At 48.8% G+C, this 16,322-nt stretch overlaps 1 protein-coding gene across 5 annotated transcripts in view; it reads left to right on the top strand.

Moving 5' to 3' along the window:
• Window positions 1–16,322, top strand: part of arhgap21b (Rho GTPase activating protein 21b) — a 45,372-nt gene that overhangs the window by 10,872 nt on the left and 18,178 nt on the right. For 3 of the 5 annotated variants that reach the window (XM_026998292.2, XM_035536093.1, XM_035536091.1), the window contains exons 3-8: window positions 2,854–3,030; window positions 3,505–3,526; window positions 7,043–7,135; window positions 7,239–7,317; window positions 7,402–7,456; window positions 12,988–14,563. In XM_026998292.2, coding sequence (XP_026854093.2) covers window positions 2,854–3,030; window positions 3,505–3,526; window positions 7,043–7,135; window positions 7,239–7,317; window positions 7,402–7,456; window positions 12,988–14,563 — 2,002 coding nt within the window. Of the gene's footprint in view, window positions 1–2,853; window positions 3,031–3,504; window positions 3,527–6,454; window positions 6,801–7,042; window positions 7,136–7,238; window positions 7,318–7,401; window positions 7,457–12,987; window positions 14,564–16,322 lie in introns of those variants that run through there. The other 2 variants (XM_035536095.1, XM_035536094.1) reach the window with 2 other exon arrangements.

The following is a 16,322-nucleotide window of genomic DNA, read 5'->3' as shown; positions in this document are numbered from 1 at the left end:
ATCTGTTTTTCATGTGTTGTTTGTTGTGTAAACAGTGACGTGGAGGGCCAGTCACAGAGAAAAGCAACTGCGCACAAGCACACCTACACAAACAGAGCAGACCCAAATTCCTGCCTTTAGCCAGTTGCTCATCTTGCATTTCCACTGTGCGTCTCTTTGCGTGTCACAGGGCACTTTTGGAAATGTTTGTTTGTGCTCCTAAATCAATACCTGTCTCTGTACAGGAGGCATGTGTATGCTGATCACTTGTATTGCTCCAGCAGGATGGGGGGGGGGGCGGGGGATACAGGGTGGGTCGAGTGGGTACTTGTCTACTGTGAAGCATTCTGCACAGGTGTCCATCGATGACTGACTTATTGCTCTCTCTCTGTTTTTGACGCTGTTCTTTGGGGGCCAAGTTACCAGGAGATTGCACATTTGTTTCCCCGGTTGTTTTCCAAGTCTGCTTTGAATTGCCCTACTATGTGTTCAGTCTGCAGACAAAAACAGCACCTTTAACCCCATTTCTTCTGCTTCGCTGTTCTGCCACTGCTGGAGGGGGAGTGGTTTAAACAAATGAATGAGTGGCATCTTAACTGGCATGTAGTCACTGCTTGTTGCTTCCCTCTCAGAGCTAAACTGGGAAATGCCTTAAAGCTGGCTGCCACCACCTGCTCTTCCTCATCCATTGGGTGAATAGGTGCATGTCGTCATAGGAAAGCTGCAGTCTTATTAGTAACTTTACCCCAAATAATGCCGTATCAGACAATCCCAGAGGCAGGCGTAAAATGTAATGGTTTTAAGGCCGAGCACTTGATGTTTTTTGTTGCAACAATCTGTATTCTGGGACAGTTGGCATACAACAGTGACTAAGTTGGCAATGGACGGATTTGTTCAGCACCTACTGAAAGTGCTCCAAAAAAACCACAGAAAAACCCTGTGGCTGTTTTCCTTTCCACAAAGCCCTTCCTGTTCGACCACTTGTGCACAGAGTGTAATATGAGACCACATAAACATTGATTTATAATATGGGATGATTTACATAACACAGCATGGTATTTCACCCGGGATACCTCCAATTCCTGTTCTTAAATGAGCTCTGCCGCTCATGTATCGAAAGGTAATATCAGTTCGTTAAAATGGGATCGTAACAGATGGCACGTCGTGAGGTGTGCGCTTAAGTGCGCTGCTTCGTCGATGAAAGCCTGTCAAACGGGCGCAGCCATCCAGCAGTCGTCTTCACGTGCCCTATTTGACACTTATTAACTTCTCAAGTGTTTGTGTACACACACTGGCTTTTAACTGCTCCTGCTTCGTGCTGTGATCGGGAGTCCCCGTGTGCTGGTTGTTACAGGCAAGAAGTGGCCCAACTGTATGCTTCTTAGCACAACCTCCACATAGTGTCTTGGGTGAAATTGTGTGGGGTGTTTTCCCCCCCCCCCCCTCCACTTTTTCTGCCAGAGGTGAGCTCATCGTTGACTCATCAAAGGGTTTTGCAGCCATTGCCTTTGAATTCATGACGGATGGTTTGGCTCAATACAGTTAAGGAGTTTAACTTTGTGCGAATGTGTGTTTTGGAAGGTAGCGACCGACCCATCAGATGGCCCTTCTCCACAATTCATCAGTGATTTTCTGCTTCTGTTCTCATTCATTATCCTTACATGCTTCACTTTTTTTGGTCTGTTTTTTTTAAATGTATTTTTCAATGGGATTCACGGAGTGGCAAGTTGCTGACAAGATACTGGCCCTGCAGATTCTTCTCAGTTCATATGAACAACAAAGTTCATATGAGTTCACATGAGCAGATTAGAAGAGGATGTTTGAGAGCTGAGCGGTGTGCGTGGGATGGGCATTCTTCCACACAGAGAGCGATAGCCCCGCGGTTCTCAGAGTTTTTTCATAGTGGAGATTTTGACCCTGGAGAAATGGGTGTGAACATTGGTGAGGTGTGGGCCTATAAATACCCTGTAAACAGCTGTGTAGCTGGAGTGCCCATTCTTGAGTCATCTGGGAAATATGATTTAACAAAACCTGGGCGAGACCGAAGACTTGTTTACGAAAGAAACAGCCCAGGACATATGAACTGGTGGAGTGTCTACTGGTCACACCATGAGATGTCCTGCTTGTTACAGTCTTAATCATAAAATGTAATGTGTATGATTTAAATGTTGTGGAAGTAGACGGATATGACGGTGATATTTATAGAATGGAATGACTACCATCAATTAGGAGGACTAATTGCACATTTGTACAATTAGGAGGACTAATTGCACATTTTGTCATCACATGTCTCCTAGGTGAAGGTGAAGAGTGTGGGGACATTTCCCCCCTTCAGCATTGCTGTAACCTCTGTTGATCTAGAATCTGGTTGCTGTAGCTAACAGCTACCCTGACGAGGATAAGGGAAGTGTTTTATAAAGGGTGTAACCATAATACAGAATCAATCAACTAATCACATTTCGAAGCTGTATAATGACATTTAAAACTGAACTGCTGATCTCTTGTCTCTTTTGAGGGCCTCTCATTTACTTTAGGTTTTATGAGGCACTTCAGTTTTTTGTGTTGTGTATAGGTCAAATGTGCTGTGTAAAGCAATTTTTCTGCAACATGACCTGCTACTTTGCAAGCTCAAGCTTTTGGGTAACTACCTGCTAAAGGGGTTTTCAATCTTTTTTTTCCCCTGTGGCCTTTATGCATGATTAGATTAAAATTTGAAACAGGTGTTCCTGGTTTCTTTCAAAAGTTTAGAAATAGTTTTACATACCATTGCATTTCTTTAATTTTGGATATAGCTTCTGTGTTCTTTTCGATTAAGAGATTTCCACTGCGGTTTTTTTTTTTTTTTTTTAACCCATTGTTTTCCTGCTCCCCCAGGATGTGGCCAATCAGAGCGAGTCCCCAGTCGACACGCCCCTCCCACTGGAGGATGAGCCCTTCGGGTGGGCGGGGCCAAAGACGCTGCGTCTGCTCCGCACCTCGGCTGGCTTCGGCTTCACACTGCGTCATTTCATCGTCTACCCGCCCGAGTCAGCCGTGCACTCCACCTTCAAGGTATTCGCCTCCGGGGTATGCCACAGCTGTCGACGTCACGGTCCGAGCCTGAGCAGGGCACCTAGGACCGCCTTCCACTCTCCGGGCGTGGATCCTTGCAGCGATTGCTGCTCGTAGCTGACAGGATTGGGTGGCTTTGTCAGAAAATGGTGCAAGTGTCTGTCAGATATGTCTAGACTGTGAATTGGAATGACTAACTGTGCAATGCAGCCACCTTTTACAGTCTTCTGTGTGTGTTTGGTTGCCCGTCTGTGTGTCACCCATACCAAAGCTAAAAATGGTTCTTTACGTGGAATTTCAGTTTACGTGGAATTTCATGTATAAAGACGTAGCATTCTAGCTAAGCCGTAATTTTAGTTCCCCTTCTCAGCGCTGAAAGCACTATGTGTGGAGGCTAAGGCCTCTAGAAGACTCCTGTTGGTGGCTTTGAATGCTGCTTCTCTAATGTATATATTTATTTTCTTCTAATTCTAGGAGGAAGACAATGATCACAGAGGTGAGTTAATAAACTCTTTGTATAGAGACCTATTCAATTACAACTAAATCTATGTAAATGACTTTAGCCATAAGACTGATGTAGGTCAGAATTGATTAGATGGCCAGCCCTTGCATTACTCATTACTGTGCGACAGATGTTTTGTTGAGTTAAAAAAAATTATAATTTGGGGGCCATATAGTCATGTTGGATTTGGAACTGGAATTTTAAACCAGAAACGACACAGTAAACTTTGCGCCATGTATGCAGAGATTCACCAGAGGTAATGGAATAACTTGTTGGCTGTGTTGTTCTCAGGGAGTTTGTTTGTGTTTTGTTTAGTGTAGTATTATTATTATTATTATTATTATTAGGATACATGCATTATGAGCTGCCCTGCCATTTCAGCTGTCAGACAGCAAATTGGAACAGTGTTTCTAGAGGCAGGTTGTTGAGTCCTGTAGAGCCAGCTGTCTGAGTCATTTCTCTTGTCTGCTACTAACACAGGTTTGCTCAGCTTGTTGAGCTATGAGTAAGCTGTATTAAAGCAGGTTAACATCAAGCAGTGGACACAGGAAACTGCTGTATAGCTCTATGTTGCTTCGGCAAGGTGTTTCCTGTGGTGACGGCAGGCCAGCGTTACTTGTCTTACTGCCGTCTCTGTGGTAATGGCAAGCCAGCGTTACTTGTCTTACTGCCGTCACCACGGAGACGGCAGGCCAGAGTTACTTGTCTTACTGCCGTCTCCGTGGTGACGGCAGGCCAGTTACTTGTCTTACTGCCGTCTCCGTGGTGACGGCAGGCCAGTTACTTGTCTTACTGCCGTCTCCGTGGTGACGGCAGGCCAGTTACTTGTCTTACTGCCGTCTCCGTGGTGACGGCAGGCCAGCGTTACTTGTCTTACTGCCGTCTCCGTGGTGATGGCAGGCCAGTTACTTGTCTTACTGCCGTCTCCGTGGTGACGGCAGGCCAGCGTTACTTGTCTTACTGCCGTCTCCGTGGTGACGGCAGGCCAGCGTTACTTGTCTTACTGCCGTCTCCGTGGTGACGGCAGGCCAGCGTTACTTGTCTTACTGCCGTCTCCGTGGTGACGGCAGGCCAGCGTTACTCATGCTGCTGCCGTGTCTGCTGTTGCTGTGGACGCACAAGTGGCCTCGGGCAACGTTCACAACCATATTTCTCTTCCCCCCGTTTCTCTCTCTCTCTGTCCTGTGTGTGAACTTTTGAGCTGAAGTTTAATTCCTATTGAGCCAAACCCTTTTCAGTGTCTGTCTGTTTTCCTTTGAAGTTCTAGTCTTCCCTGCTTGTGTTCTGTTTTGTTAGTTTTTTTTTGGCAACTGTGTGTTTCTGTGGTCTAAAACAGTTGCACCAGTTGTTTGGTCTCTACCTGGGGCTTTGTTTGTTTGTTTTTGACTTTAATCACATGCACAATTGGAATCAACAACATATGTTGAACACGCAGAGCATTTTAGGAATTAAAATGTGGTGGGCTAGTGTAGTCATGTAACTGAAGCTGTTTCGAATTTGTGTATTATAGCACTTTACTGCTAAAAGCCTGGGAATTTTTACTTGAATTCAGGGACTTTAAAAGTCTGTGTCAACGTGCCACTGACCTTTTAGTGTTTCCACTTGTTCCTGGCTAAGTGTGTGGATCACGCAATTCCCCTGGCCTTGGGAGCTATGTGAGGCCATTTTGGAGTGTGCTGACTCTGCAGGAACTTTGTGGGGGGGGCAGGCAGGCAATGAGGATGAATCCCCTTGTATGGTGTCCCTCACTGCGACAGTAGTGGCGCAGAAATGTTCCAGAGTAGCTTCACACACGTTAGTGGCCTTAAAAGACGTCATTCCTGCTCATTATTTGCATTGAGTTGCAGATCATTGAATAATTTCTTTGGAACTGATTTGTCTGACATGCTTTGAATATGGCTTTTCATGGGCTTTACACAGGTGACAGCAGTGCCCTCTGTTGGATGCTCCAACTATAAGCTTAGCCGCTTTAACTAAGTCAGTCATATATTTACTGTTTATTATCTGATGATGTGCTGTAGATTTTGTTTTTATTTTTTTTTATGCGTACTGCAACTGAATGTTTAAAGTTATTTCAGGAAAAAAAGCTGCATACGTGCCTGAAGCTTGCATTAGTTAAATCTGAACACAAGAGGGCATGTGAACGCTTTCAAGGGCTTTTTTATGCAAGATGATTATCAAGCAGCTCTTACTGGGCAACTGAGTCCACTTCGATCAGTTGTTTTAATGTAAACAAGCTTTGGCTTTATACTGTGATTAGCTAAAGCCCTGTGTGTTGAGTGTCCCTGTGGCCTGTTTAAACACTGCTTTCAGTGTCTTGTTCTCATTCCTTTCCACTTCTATGAGATTAATGTTCCAGGGTCTGGATTAAATGTCCCACTTTGTCTTCCCCACTACGCGCACACACAGGGCCCCCCAGACACTATAAAGAAGCATGAAGGACTGTAATATTCGTACATCATCCTTGACAGTCAGCACCATAACCTTCACAAATTGTTGCACTGGGGTTTTTTGGCATTGTAGCTGCACACGTCATAGGTTTGAGTGTAGTAGTGTTGTAGTTTAGAGTTGAGTTCTTTTCCTCTCTCCTGACCCCCCTGGCATGTAACTCCGTGTGTTGTGTGCTGCTGCTAAGAGATGAGAGGCAGGAACAGAATAAGAAAGCAGCTTTCTGTCTTTGCCAGCACACACTCTCCTCTTTTCTCTCCAAACTCCCATCAGGCTTTGGTGTTTTCTGTTACCCCAGGGAGCATTGCCTCTCCGTGACTTCAGCAAGGTTTTTTTTTTTCACGCCACACACTCCGCTGCGCCCCGAAACAGCCAGCCCACTCTGTTGGTCTTTGGTTTATATGCTTTCCCGCATGTGATCGGACCCCACCCTCAGCTGGGGGCTGAAAAAAAAGTGTGCAAGCGGCTCAAGCGCTGGCCTGTCACGGCTAAATGGGCTCGCGTATTTCTGCTCTGCCTCAGATTCTGTGCATGCTTGGGAGTAGAAGACTTTCAAAGTGCTGCTGTTAGTAAGATTAAAGAACCAGCATTGGGTGACGGCGGGTGTTTTGTTCAGCAAAAGGATTCAGTTTTGGCGGGACATCTGATGGACGCGCAGTAAATTTGCGACTCCTTGTAACTCCAGAAGGATGTGTGCGCAGATCCAATCTTTGCGTAGCCGATGGCGTTGGCATCGAGGGGCTTTGTGACGGCAATTGACCTCTCTCTGAGCCAGATAATTGGGCTTGAGTGACACTCGAGTGTTTAATTCCCTTGTGAGGTGAGGAAAAACCAATGTTTGTTTTTTTTTTTTTTGGACTGCCTTAGACCTAAATGTAGCAGGTACTTGCAGCAGCAAATCAATGCTGTAATACTTTGAGGAGTTGGTAAGTTTAGCTTTCAGCAGGTCCTTTGGAAACATTTATCACTGGATTGGTCTTGTGACTGCCGCATTATTTACGGCCAGGTTTACCGTGGTCTGGGCTTTTGGCGATGCGCTTCCTTTTCTCCTCCCCTTGCCAGGGCGACCGCGGAATAGACTGGAACCAATGGACACGATCTTTGTGAAGCAGGTGAAGGAAGGAGGCCCCGCCCACGGAGCTGGCCTCTGCACAGGTGCGCACCACCTCAGCCTTCCTAACACTGCATTCAGCCGTGCCATTCCCCGACGTGCCTGAACCCCCCCCCCCCCCCACGCTTTTCTTTGGTCCATCTGCAGGAGACCGTATCGTGAAGGTGAATGGCGAGAGCGTCATTGGCAAGACCTACTCGCAGGTCATCTCGCTCATCCAGGACAGGTGAGCAAAGCGGCCCAGGCAGAGGGGAAGGGCAGCTATCCGCGCCGGCCTGTGGTTTTGACATCTTTCGCGTTCCCCTTGCAGCGACACCTTCCTGGAGCTGTGCGTCATGCCGAAGGATGAGGACATCCTGCAGCTGGTAAGCTTCCCGCATGCCGCCCCTGCTTAACCGAAACAGAAACCGTGGTGATCAGTGCAATATTTTTACACAGCCATGTTTTGGGGGGGGGAGGAGCTGCAAGAGAAAGTGCCGTCACGGGGTAGCAAAGCGCTGCGCCAGGAGCGCATGCTGATCCCGGGCCACTCCATTTGTTCACTCGTTCGGTGGAGGAGCTGACCTGCCTGAGCAGGAGTGCTCAAATTCTCCTTCTCTCACTCCTCCTGCGCACGTGTGCAGCAGCTCTATGTGGGTCTGCTAACCAGGCCGCGCTCCACCGGCCCAATCGCTTTCCCCTCCACTATCCCAGGCACGTGGGTGTGTGTCTCTGTCTCTGTCTTCAGCGAACCAAGCAGGTCAACACTTCTAATTATGAGGAGGCCGGCCTCAGCCTAAGAGTTCTTAGACTTATGGATGTTTGGACACGGCAGATGAGTATGTTCAAGGGAAAGGGATGTTTTTTCAGGCAGCTTGAGAGAGACGGGGGACGAAAGCTGGTCAAAGACGGCGAGCACAGTCAGCGCCGTCTCTCTGTACTCCAGCAAAACTGTCAGGCTGCCAGTCCTCCTCCTCCTAAGTGATATTAGTTCTTTTCTGCTTAAAAAAAACAAGTCAAAGTATAGCCTCACGTAGTCAGAGTGCATCAGAGCTGGGCAGGAAACCTGTATGTTGGCATCAAAGCCTGAACCGCGGCACCGGTGACCTTTCACCAAGCTGTGAGGCTGCGGCAGCGAAGCATGCACGGCGTGCGGCACAGCTGAAGCTCAGCAGCGTCCCTCTGAAACCCTTGTGAGCATGTATCCAGGGCAGTGGCAGCTTCAGCGGGACTACGCTATTCTCATTAACTCCGCCTACCTCCATCACTGACGGCTGAGTCGTGTTGCACTGGCCTGCTAGAACAACTTAAACCTTTCTAGCCGTTGTTCCTTAACAGCAGAGCGGGTAAGACCCTCGTTATAGACTCGCCAACCATTTTATTGGAAACAGCTGCCTGCATTCACTGGCTACTTTTATGAGGTGCACTTGTCCTTTAGATGCATTTTACGAATGCACAGTGACTGATAGTAGCCTGTCTTAACAGTCTGTGAGCAGGCTTTTATACTTGACAGTCACTGCTGGGTTTAGTGTGCTCTGCCTTCAAATGTGTTGTCCACACAAAATGTGCATGGAAAGACTTTCTGTAATTATAATCTTTCTAATAGCGTGAGTAGTCAGGGTATTTTTCTGAATTGCATTGACATGTGTTTCCTGGTGAACTATTCCGAGGGTCAGGTGTAAGGTTTGGTCATATGATTCCATTATGATAGCAGCCACCCCCGTTTAAAACAGGCTACCTCCTTCAGGAAAAAAGACCAACTTGATCCAGCAGTTGGTTTTTCATTCCTCCATTTCTCTCCTCATTTCGGCTTTATCTTACTCATGTTTTAGCCCTCAACCTTTACTTGCCACGCGTGCCTTTACTGCAATCTTTCAGTGTTCCGCGGAAATGCCAGTAACAATAGCTGAAGCTGTTTAGACAGACGTTGAAGTTGGTATGCCATTATCAGTTGAAAAATGAAATACAGCAGCTTTCTCTTTTGGCTCCATTAAGTGGAGAATATGGTTGTTGCTCTCCTGACTGCCTTTGGCCAGGGCCGATTTACCAGCATGCTCGTTGTTGACGTCCAGATGCAAAAAGGTTTGCTGTTCCATCAGTCTAGATTCAGAGTGGCTTATGTAATGAGGTCAATCCTGATAGCTTACAGTTCTGTCGAATGTTGGACGTAGTTTTTTAGAGAAAGGACCTTGAGTAAGCAGCGCTCGCTTGAAAGCATTCGTTAGTAAATTGCTCGTGCGTGTTTAGTTTACTGGTTCTTATAAGTGGGACTTCGGTCTTTAATGCCATGAAGTTGCTCTTTTAACTTTTGGAAGTGATTTTTATGAATACCCTTCTAAATCAACATAGCAGGGACACCTACCCTCGTGTGTCTATTTTGGTGGTGGAAGATGTGCTACGTCATTTTTTTTAGTCATTTTTGACGTTTTAGTTCCTGAAGCTGAGTGTGTTCATCATGATGTGGCAGAGTCTTATGGGACAACTTTACAAATACAGTATGAGTGAAATCTTGTATGAAGCCCATTGTCCATGCGCAGATGTAAATGTAAATACTCAAGGCTTGGGCTACAGGCAGGGTGCAAAATTTCTGTATATAGTGCATGGTTAGAGGGCTTTGCAGGTAACAGAAATTTCGTCCTAATAACCCTAGTAAACAGGAGAGAAAGCCTCCGTTGCTGTAAACCAGGGCATGCGCGGTCGAGGGTGGGCGGTTCCCTGCGCTTTGCTCTTTATTTGGGCTGTTTAAACTAAGAATTTGTAGATAAGCTACTAACAAGATAAATATGCAAATCGTGTGCTGTATAACAGGTGGTACATAAGTAAAGCAACTTTAATGCAGCTGGCCAGATTTGGTTTTCTCTCAGGCAGAGCTCTGCAAATGCTGCTTTAATGCTGACTTTTCCACCCATTATAATGATGCTAAATGTTTAGAAACTATTAGCTAAAATTTATTTGCTATTTTCAATTATGTGCATTTTTGCTGCGCAATTTCTAGGCTATTTCTGTATCCTAGCCTGCTTTTGCATAAGCACAATATCTGCCACAGAGCAGAGCAACTCCCCCCCCCCACACACACACACACACACACTCCAAGCACCGCATAAGAGCTGTATTTCTTCTGCAGTCGTTGGCATTAGTGTGCTTGTCTAATGTATGCAATAATAATAAACACTGAACACCATTGGTTTTACAATAATCAGTGCATGTTACTACATGGTTAACCAAGACCAGCATAAATGGTTGTATTAAGGCTTTGAACTTTGGATTTTTATCATCATCTTTGAATGTTTTAGGTTTTAGAATGTTAAATAATCTTTGAAAGCTATATTTTCTGTATTTCATTTGGACCAGTGATGTGTGTTAAATACTATTTGGCCTAACCCAACCCCTGAAAATCAGTCACAGTTAACCCGTTTCCACCTAACTGTTCAAATACACGATGATGATCATCATCATCATCATCTAAGGGCAAAATATTGGATGCAAATTAGGCAAAATGCAGGCATGCAGTGTATGTCCTCACTGTTATTTCATGTTAAATGACATGTAAGGCAGGTTTGCCTATAGAGCCCTTTTCACATTCAGGGACAGTCCAACTGCTGTAAACGTTGCCCCCTCCTTTGTCTTCTGTCTCTCCTGCTCACATCTGTTGCTGTGGTTTTGTTTTCTGATGTGCGCGCAGGCGCACACGCGCGCGCGACGGAGGGCGGGAGGATGACATTCCGGCCGTGTAATAAGGCAGTGATGTTGCCTGTCCAGACGGGGTTGTCAGCTGTGCGGGAGGATTCGACGTTAAAGAGACAGGGGCGGAGGCCCATCAGTGCACAAATACGGCAGACCATATGAAACGACACGATTGCTTTCACCGGGAGAAAGACGTGGGAGAGAGACGTGGAAGAACAGACTGGATCAGCTGATTGCTCTGCGTGTCGTCCTCCTCCTTCGTGTGTTGTACACACGCGCGTGTGACTAAGGCGAGAGAGAGAGAGAGAGAGAAGGCAAGGCGGGAGGGGAGGGGGAGATGTGCCATGCGAACAGAATGTATAATCAAGCTGCTGCCTCCGTCATGTGAATGGCTGCAGCTCTCTGAGGAGCGGGAGAGAGAGGGCGAAGCTGCGGGAGCGAGCGAGGGAGCGCGAAAGTGTCTGCACGCGCTGACTGTAATCTGGCCGCGGACGGGGAGCGAGAGAGAGCGAGAGAGAGAGAGAGAGAGAGAGAGATGGGAAGGCGATCGCTGCCGCTCCTGCCGCTGGAGGCTGCCCGTAGCCACCTCGACGCCGAGCGCGAGCAGGTGGCTTCGCCGACGCGCCGGTCTCCCCACGGTTCTCCCCCCTCATCATCCCTCTTCAGCCACGGCACTGCCGCCACGCCGCGTTCTTAGCGCCTCGCCCAGAATCATTCGGTGAAGGAGAGACACACAGAGAGGCTGGACTCGGACCGACTCCTTTTTGGTTTAGCCGTCTTTTAACCTGTGCGCCTCTGCTCTCCCGCCGTGACCCCCCCCCCCCCCCCCCCCCACCCACCCACCTCTTCCCGTGCCACTCCGTGATGTAACGTTTGCAGTTTTCATGGGAGATTAGCGTGGTAAGCGGACGGACGGACCGACGACCGTGTGCTGTCATCACCTCATCCGCAGGCGTCATGCATGTCTGCACGCTCGGCTTGCCTGTCGACCGAGGCTTCGTGTCCCTGGCAGCTGCAGCAGCTGCTGCTGCTGTTACGCGTAGCTCCTGGCATGTCTTGGCTGCAGCTCTGTGGAACCCGTAGTACCTGTTTGATGTAGGGCTGGGTGGTATTGCTCGGCTGACGCCGACAGGTGTGTTCCCCGAGCCTCACCCTACTCGTTCACCGGTTGCTGCTTGCCGCCGCCGAACTTTGACCTCTGGAACTCCACACGCCGCCCGTGGTGCCTCGCCAAGGGAGGGGCCAGGGTCCGCCACCAATCAGGTCTGCTTCGGCTCGCTCAGGTGTGCGTAAGAAGTGGAACGTGACCCTACAGGTATGCTAGGTGAAAGTCCACCGCGCTTGCTTTGTAGCCAGCGCAGCAAGGTTGAACGGCGCCGCAATTCGGAGACTTGACGAGCTCGTCACGATACCAACAACAAATAAATGGAATCTCTAATTTGGTGGTTGTTTTTCATTTTTAGAGCTTTAGCAGGAGAGTTTGCAGTAGCCTTTTGCTCTTGATCATAGGTCTTTTAAGTTATGATAACTGAAGTCAGATTTAGCGCGGTGGCTAATGGAAGCAGCCGACCACCCCCGGCATCTGTGTGCCTGCGGACTCGGGCGGTGACCCGATCGGTGGGTACAAAACAAATGGACATACAAAGACATACAAGCTAAAATGTATACCAGTTAGAACTGTGGAGTCTTAGCTTTTGCGTTAATTTTGGGCTCTGTTGTGGGTTTGTGTGCTCGGCGGTTGTCGAATTAAGCATGTGAAATGGAGGCTAACGATCAAATCATCTGACCACCACCACAATGGAATTCATAGGGAAGTGGCTACCTGTTTGACTAACCCAGTGAGATTAGATAGCGGCACTGTTGTGCTGCATTGATGGCTGAGTGCTTTTGGTTTTTAGTCCTTTTTTTCCCCTCTTCTGTTCAGCTTGTATTGTTGTCTGGAAATATGTGCGTTCTCTGCTTGATTAGCACCCCAGCAAATTTTGGTAGCTGCTTAAAATGTGAGTAGTGTAAAATTTCTTAGCTTGGAAAAGCAGTGCTGCTCACACTTGTGACCTGTCAGACTCCCACACACAAGCTGCAGCACGAACCTCCCCCGCACAGTAGAGCGTTTGCAGTCTTCTGTTGGTTCTGGTTATCTTCAAAGATGAGTGCCCAGTATTCCAGCAGCGTGCCGCGTGTCTGCTGTGTGCCTTGACTCTCTCTGACACGAGCCCCCTTCTCTCTTTCGCAGGCGTACTCCCAGGATGCCTACCTTAAAGGGCACGACGCCTACAGCGGACACGCTCGTCACATCCCGGAGCCGCCGTCCATATGCTACCCGCGAGTAGACTGTAAACCCCTGGGCATGGCTGAGGCCGCGGAGACGCCACCCCCAGGGGGCCTTGCGCCTGACCTGGGTTACCGCGTGGAGATATCCGTGCCCCCGTCGCCCCCGCCTCGGCTGCCCCTGCCGCAGACGGCTGTGTACGTGTGCAACGACAGCGTGCGGACAGTGGTGGTGGCCCCCCCCGACATCCACCTGGGGCACGTGGGAGCCGGAAGCAGGGCAGACTACGCTCCTGTCGGCCCGGAGCCGCTCCTGGCGAAGTCCAGGCCCGGCGCAGTCTCCGGCGGCCGACCGCAATACCTTCACGCTCGCAACGCTGATGCCTACATGTCGGGTTACCACGGAGACCCTTACACCGCAGCGCCTATCCACTACTCTCCGGCCTCCTCCGTCGTCTCGCCTGCCACCCGCCAGAACATCGACTGGCGGACGTACCAGACCTACAGGGAGTACATCGACCACAAGGGCCTCCACTCGTACAGCCGGACGATCCAGGAGCGGCTAGACAGCCTGCGAGCCGCTGCCCAGAGCTCTCGAGGAGCTGGACTCTGCGCGCTGCCGCCCGCCTGGCCCGGCAACCTCCGCCGCAGGAGCACGTCCCATGAGCGCTCGTACGTGGGGCCGCCCGCACTCGCCCCCCGCAGCGCCTCGCAGGACCGGGCGGGCGGCACGGCACGGCCGCACGACTGGCCTCCTCGCAGCGTGTCTTCGGACGGCCTCCTTCGGAAGCCCCGTGTGCTGAGTCCAGACTACGCCGAGCACGGAGAGCTGGTGCCTCGGCCCGGGGAGCGGAGGGGCTGCGGCAGGGTGGACCAAGGTGGTCGGCCCAGCCGGCAGGCCCTTCCTCAGAGGTCCATGCTTTATCCACACGCCGTCACGTACGGGAGCAGCATCAGGGGAAGGGCTGCTCCGCACCAGCTGAGCTCCAGAACAGATGTCCCGCCCCCTCCTGTTCCCTCCGAGAGATTGTCACGTGTTGGCAAAAATCAGGCCAAAGAGCCCCAGCCAAAGGACCAAAGAGCTGCCATGAGCATTCGCGTTTCCGTGCCTGCGGCTGGACAGCAGTCCAGGGTCCGAGCAGAGACGATGCAGAGCCCGGAGGCGGGGAGGGAGGCGCCGGTGGGGCAGAGGTCTTCCTCCTGCTCTGCCCCTCCCCCTCAGACGCAGCAGGCAGAGGCGCCGTCACAGCGGCCGCACCCGCGGGACCTCAAGGGCTTACCGGTGAACGGGCGCGGCCCGGTGGCAGGTGTGGTCCTGCGGGACAAGTCGGCGGGGAAGAGCGCGTCCCAGCCGCTGCGCCACCCCTCTTACATCCTGGCCGTGAACGACACCGATGTGGCAGAGCCAGCAGGGGGCGGCGTGTGCTGGCTGCCCAACGATGCACGCCGTGAAGTGCACATGAGGCGGCTGGGTGAGCAGAGGGACTCCTCCGCTTGTTCCAGCAACCTGGACGAGTCGCTCGACTCCATCCCCTTTATTGGTAAGTGCAGCCCACGTCGCTATGGCAACAGTGCTGGGCAAGAAGCTTTGGCCAGCAGTGTATAGCTATGTGAGAGTAACGTGGTGTGTCCAGTTTGTGGATTAAGATTAACCGAGTGGACGATCCCCGTGATGGGGGGTGGGGGGAGTAGTAATCCGTGTGAGCAGCCTAGCTATCGTAATTAATACAAATTTGCAAATATCTAAATCCACACATCCACAAAGTCGCAGTCTCTGATCTGTGGTCTAAATAGTGTCTTTCTGTATCTGCTCCATTATGTGTAAGATTTTGGATGACTTGTGGGAAAGGGGAAATACAAGTGACACAAGCTCATGCCCATGTTTAATGTTGTTTTGGCTGAGGGATAGCTAAGTAAGCACGTGCCTGTCCGGTGTAGAATTTCTTTCCCTATACACCATGGGATAAGCGCAGCTGAGCACAGTGACCCCACACAGGGTATTTTCCAGTTCCACATCTGTATGCACGTGCTCTAAGATACTACATGTTGGCTAAGTAGTTAAGTCATTGGTAATTGATTGGTGTAGGGCTCCAGGAGTCTTTATTGTTTGCAAATCAATAACCACTTAGCTGCCTGATGGTCCCTGTGGGCTTTGTTGTAGTTTTTGTGTGATTGACTGTATTCTTATTTTTTAAATTAATTTATATATAGAAATATATTAAATACTTATAAATATATGTAGTAAAATTTTTGGTCGTGCAGTAGGTGTCACGTTCATTCTCATAATAATAAAACGTCCAGGCAGTAGGGTAAAAGTTTGCTGGGCCCTTTGATTTCCGCAATATGGAGAACATGGAATAATGGAATTGTAACATAAATACAGAATTCGGACATGGAAGGGAATTTGGAAATGTTTTAAATAATTTGTGCTTTATTCTTTTAATGACCTCTCTGTTATTATTCTCTCTTGGTGCGCATGCATCATGATGTGTGTGGGTTAGCTAGTTGCAGGGGGGTAATGTTGATGAGGATATCAGTCTTAACGACACAATTCATAGCACAGTACACAGATGACTTATGAATCAGGGTAACAGTTTTTCTAGTATTGTAGGCTGAACACGAAAAGACACCTGCCATGCTCATGTCAAATCCAAGACATGCCTCAAGAACATGGAGAGATCACCCAGTGCACCCCTCCAAGTAATGATCGGGAACAACCAAACCATCCGACGCAAGTCCTGTGAACTTGTGGAGGGTTGTATACCTGGGAGTGTGGAATCAGACATACCATTCATAAAAATCAATGACACATTCTTTCTTGATTACACACTATAATCAAGGAAGCACAAATCAGAAATTGAGGGCAGTGAGCGAAAAGATGTAGAAACATTGAATTTAGGGGAAATAATAAACCAGATTTGTTTGTCTCATAGTTTTGGGGTTTAGTTCTAGTTCTGGTATGTGTTAATTTTTGTGTTTCTCACTTCAAACACAGTGGAGTCAGGAAATGATGCGACACACAATGTGTTAAATCCTGGATTTTTTGCTTAAGTAGATAAAGGTGTAGGGAGACCCAACCTAACCTGATGACTAAAGAAAAAATCAATAGCTTGAAAATGTATTGTAGGACAGATTGGCGGTATTAAGATAGGCAGCTGTTTCCTCACTATGGTTAAATGTGGAGGTAAACAAAAATAATCCTCATAGCTAGCCAGGCGGCAAGTAAACTCTGTATAGTTGCGTGGTCCGTCATAGTTACAAGATGCACGTTACCTGAGATTTATTTTTTTTAATTGCCTG

Source organism: Electrophorus electricus, chromosome 18 (genome assembly GCF_013358815.1).
Source record: "Electrophorus electricus isolate fEleEle1 chromosome 18, fEleEle1.pri, whole genome shotgun sequence".
NCBI lineage: Eukaryota > Metazoa > Chordata > Actinopteri > Gymnotiformes > Gymnotidae > Electrophorus > Electrophorus electricus.
Note: the sequence above shows the minus strand (reverse complement) of the source record. Positions and strands in the feature narration are given on the sequence as shown.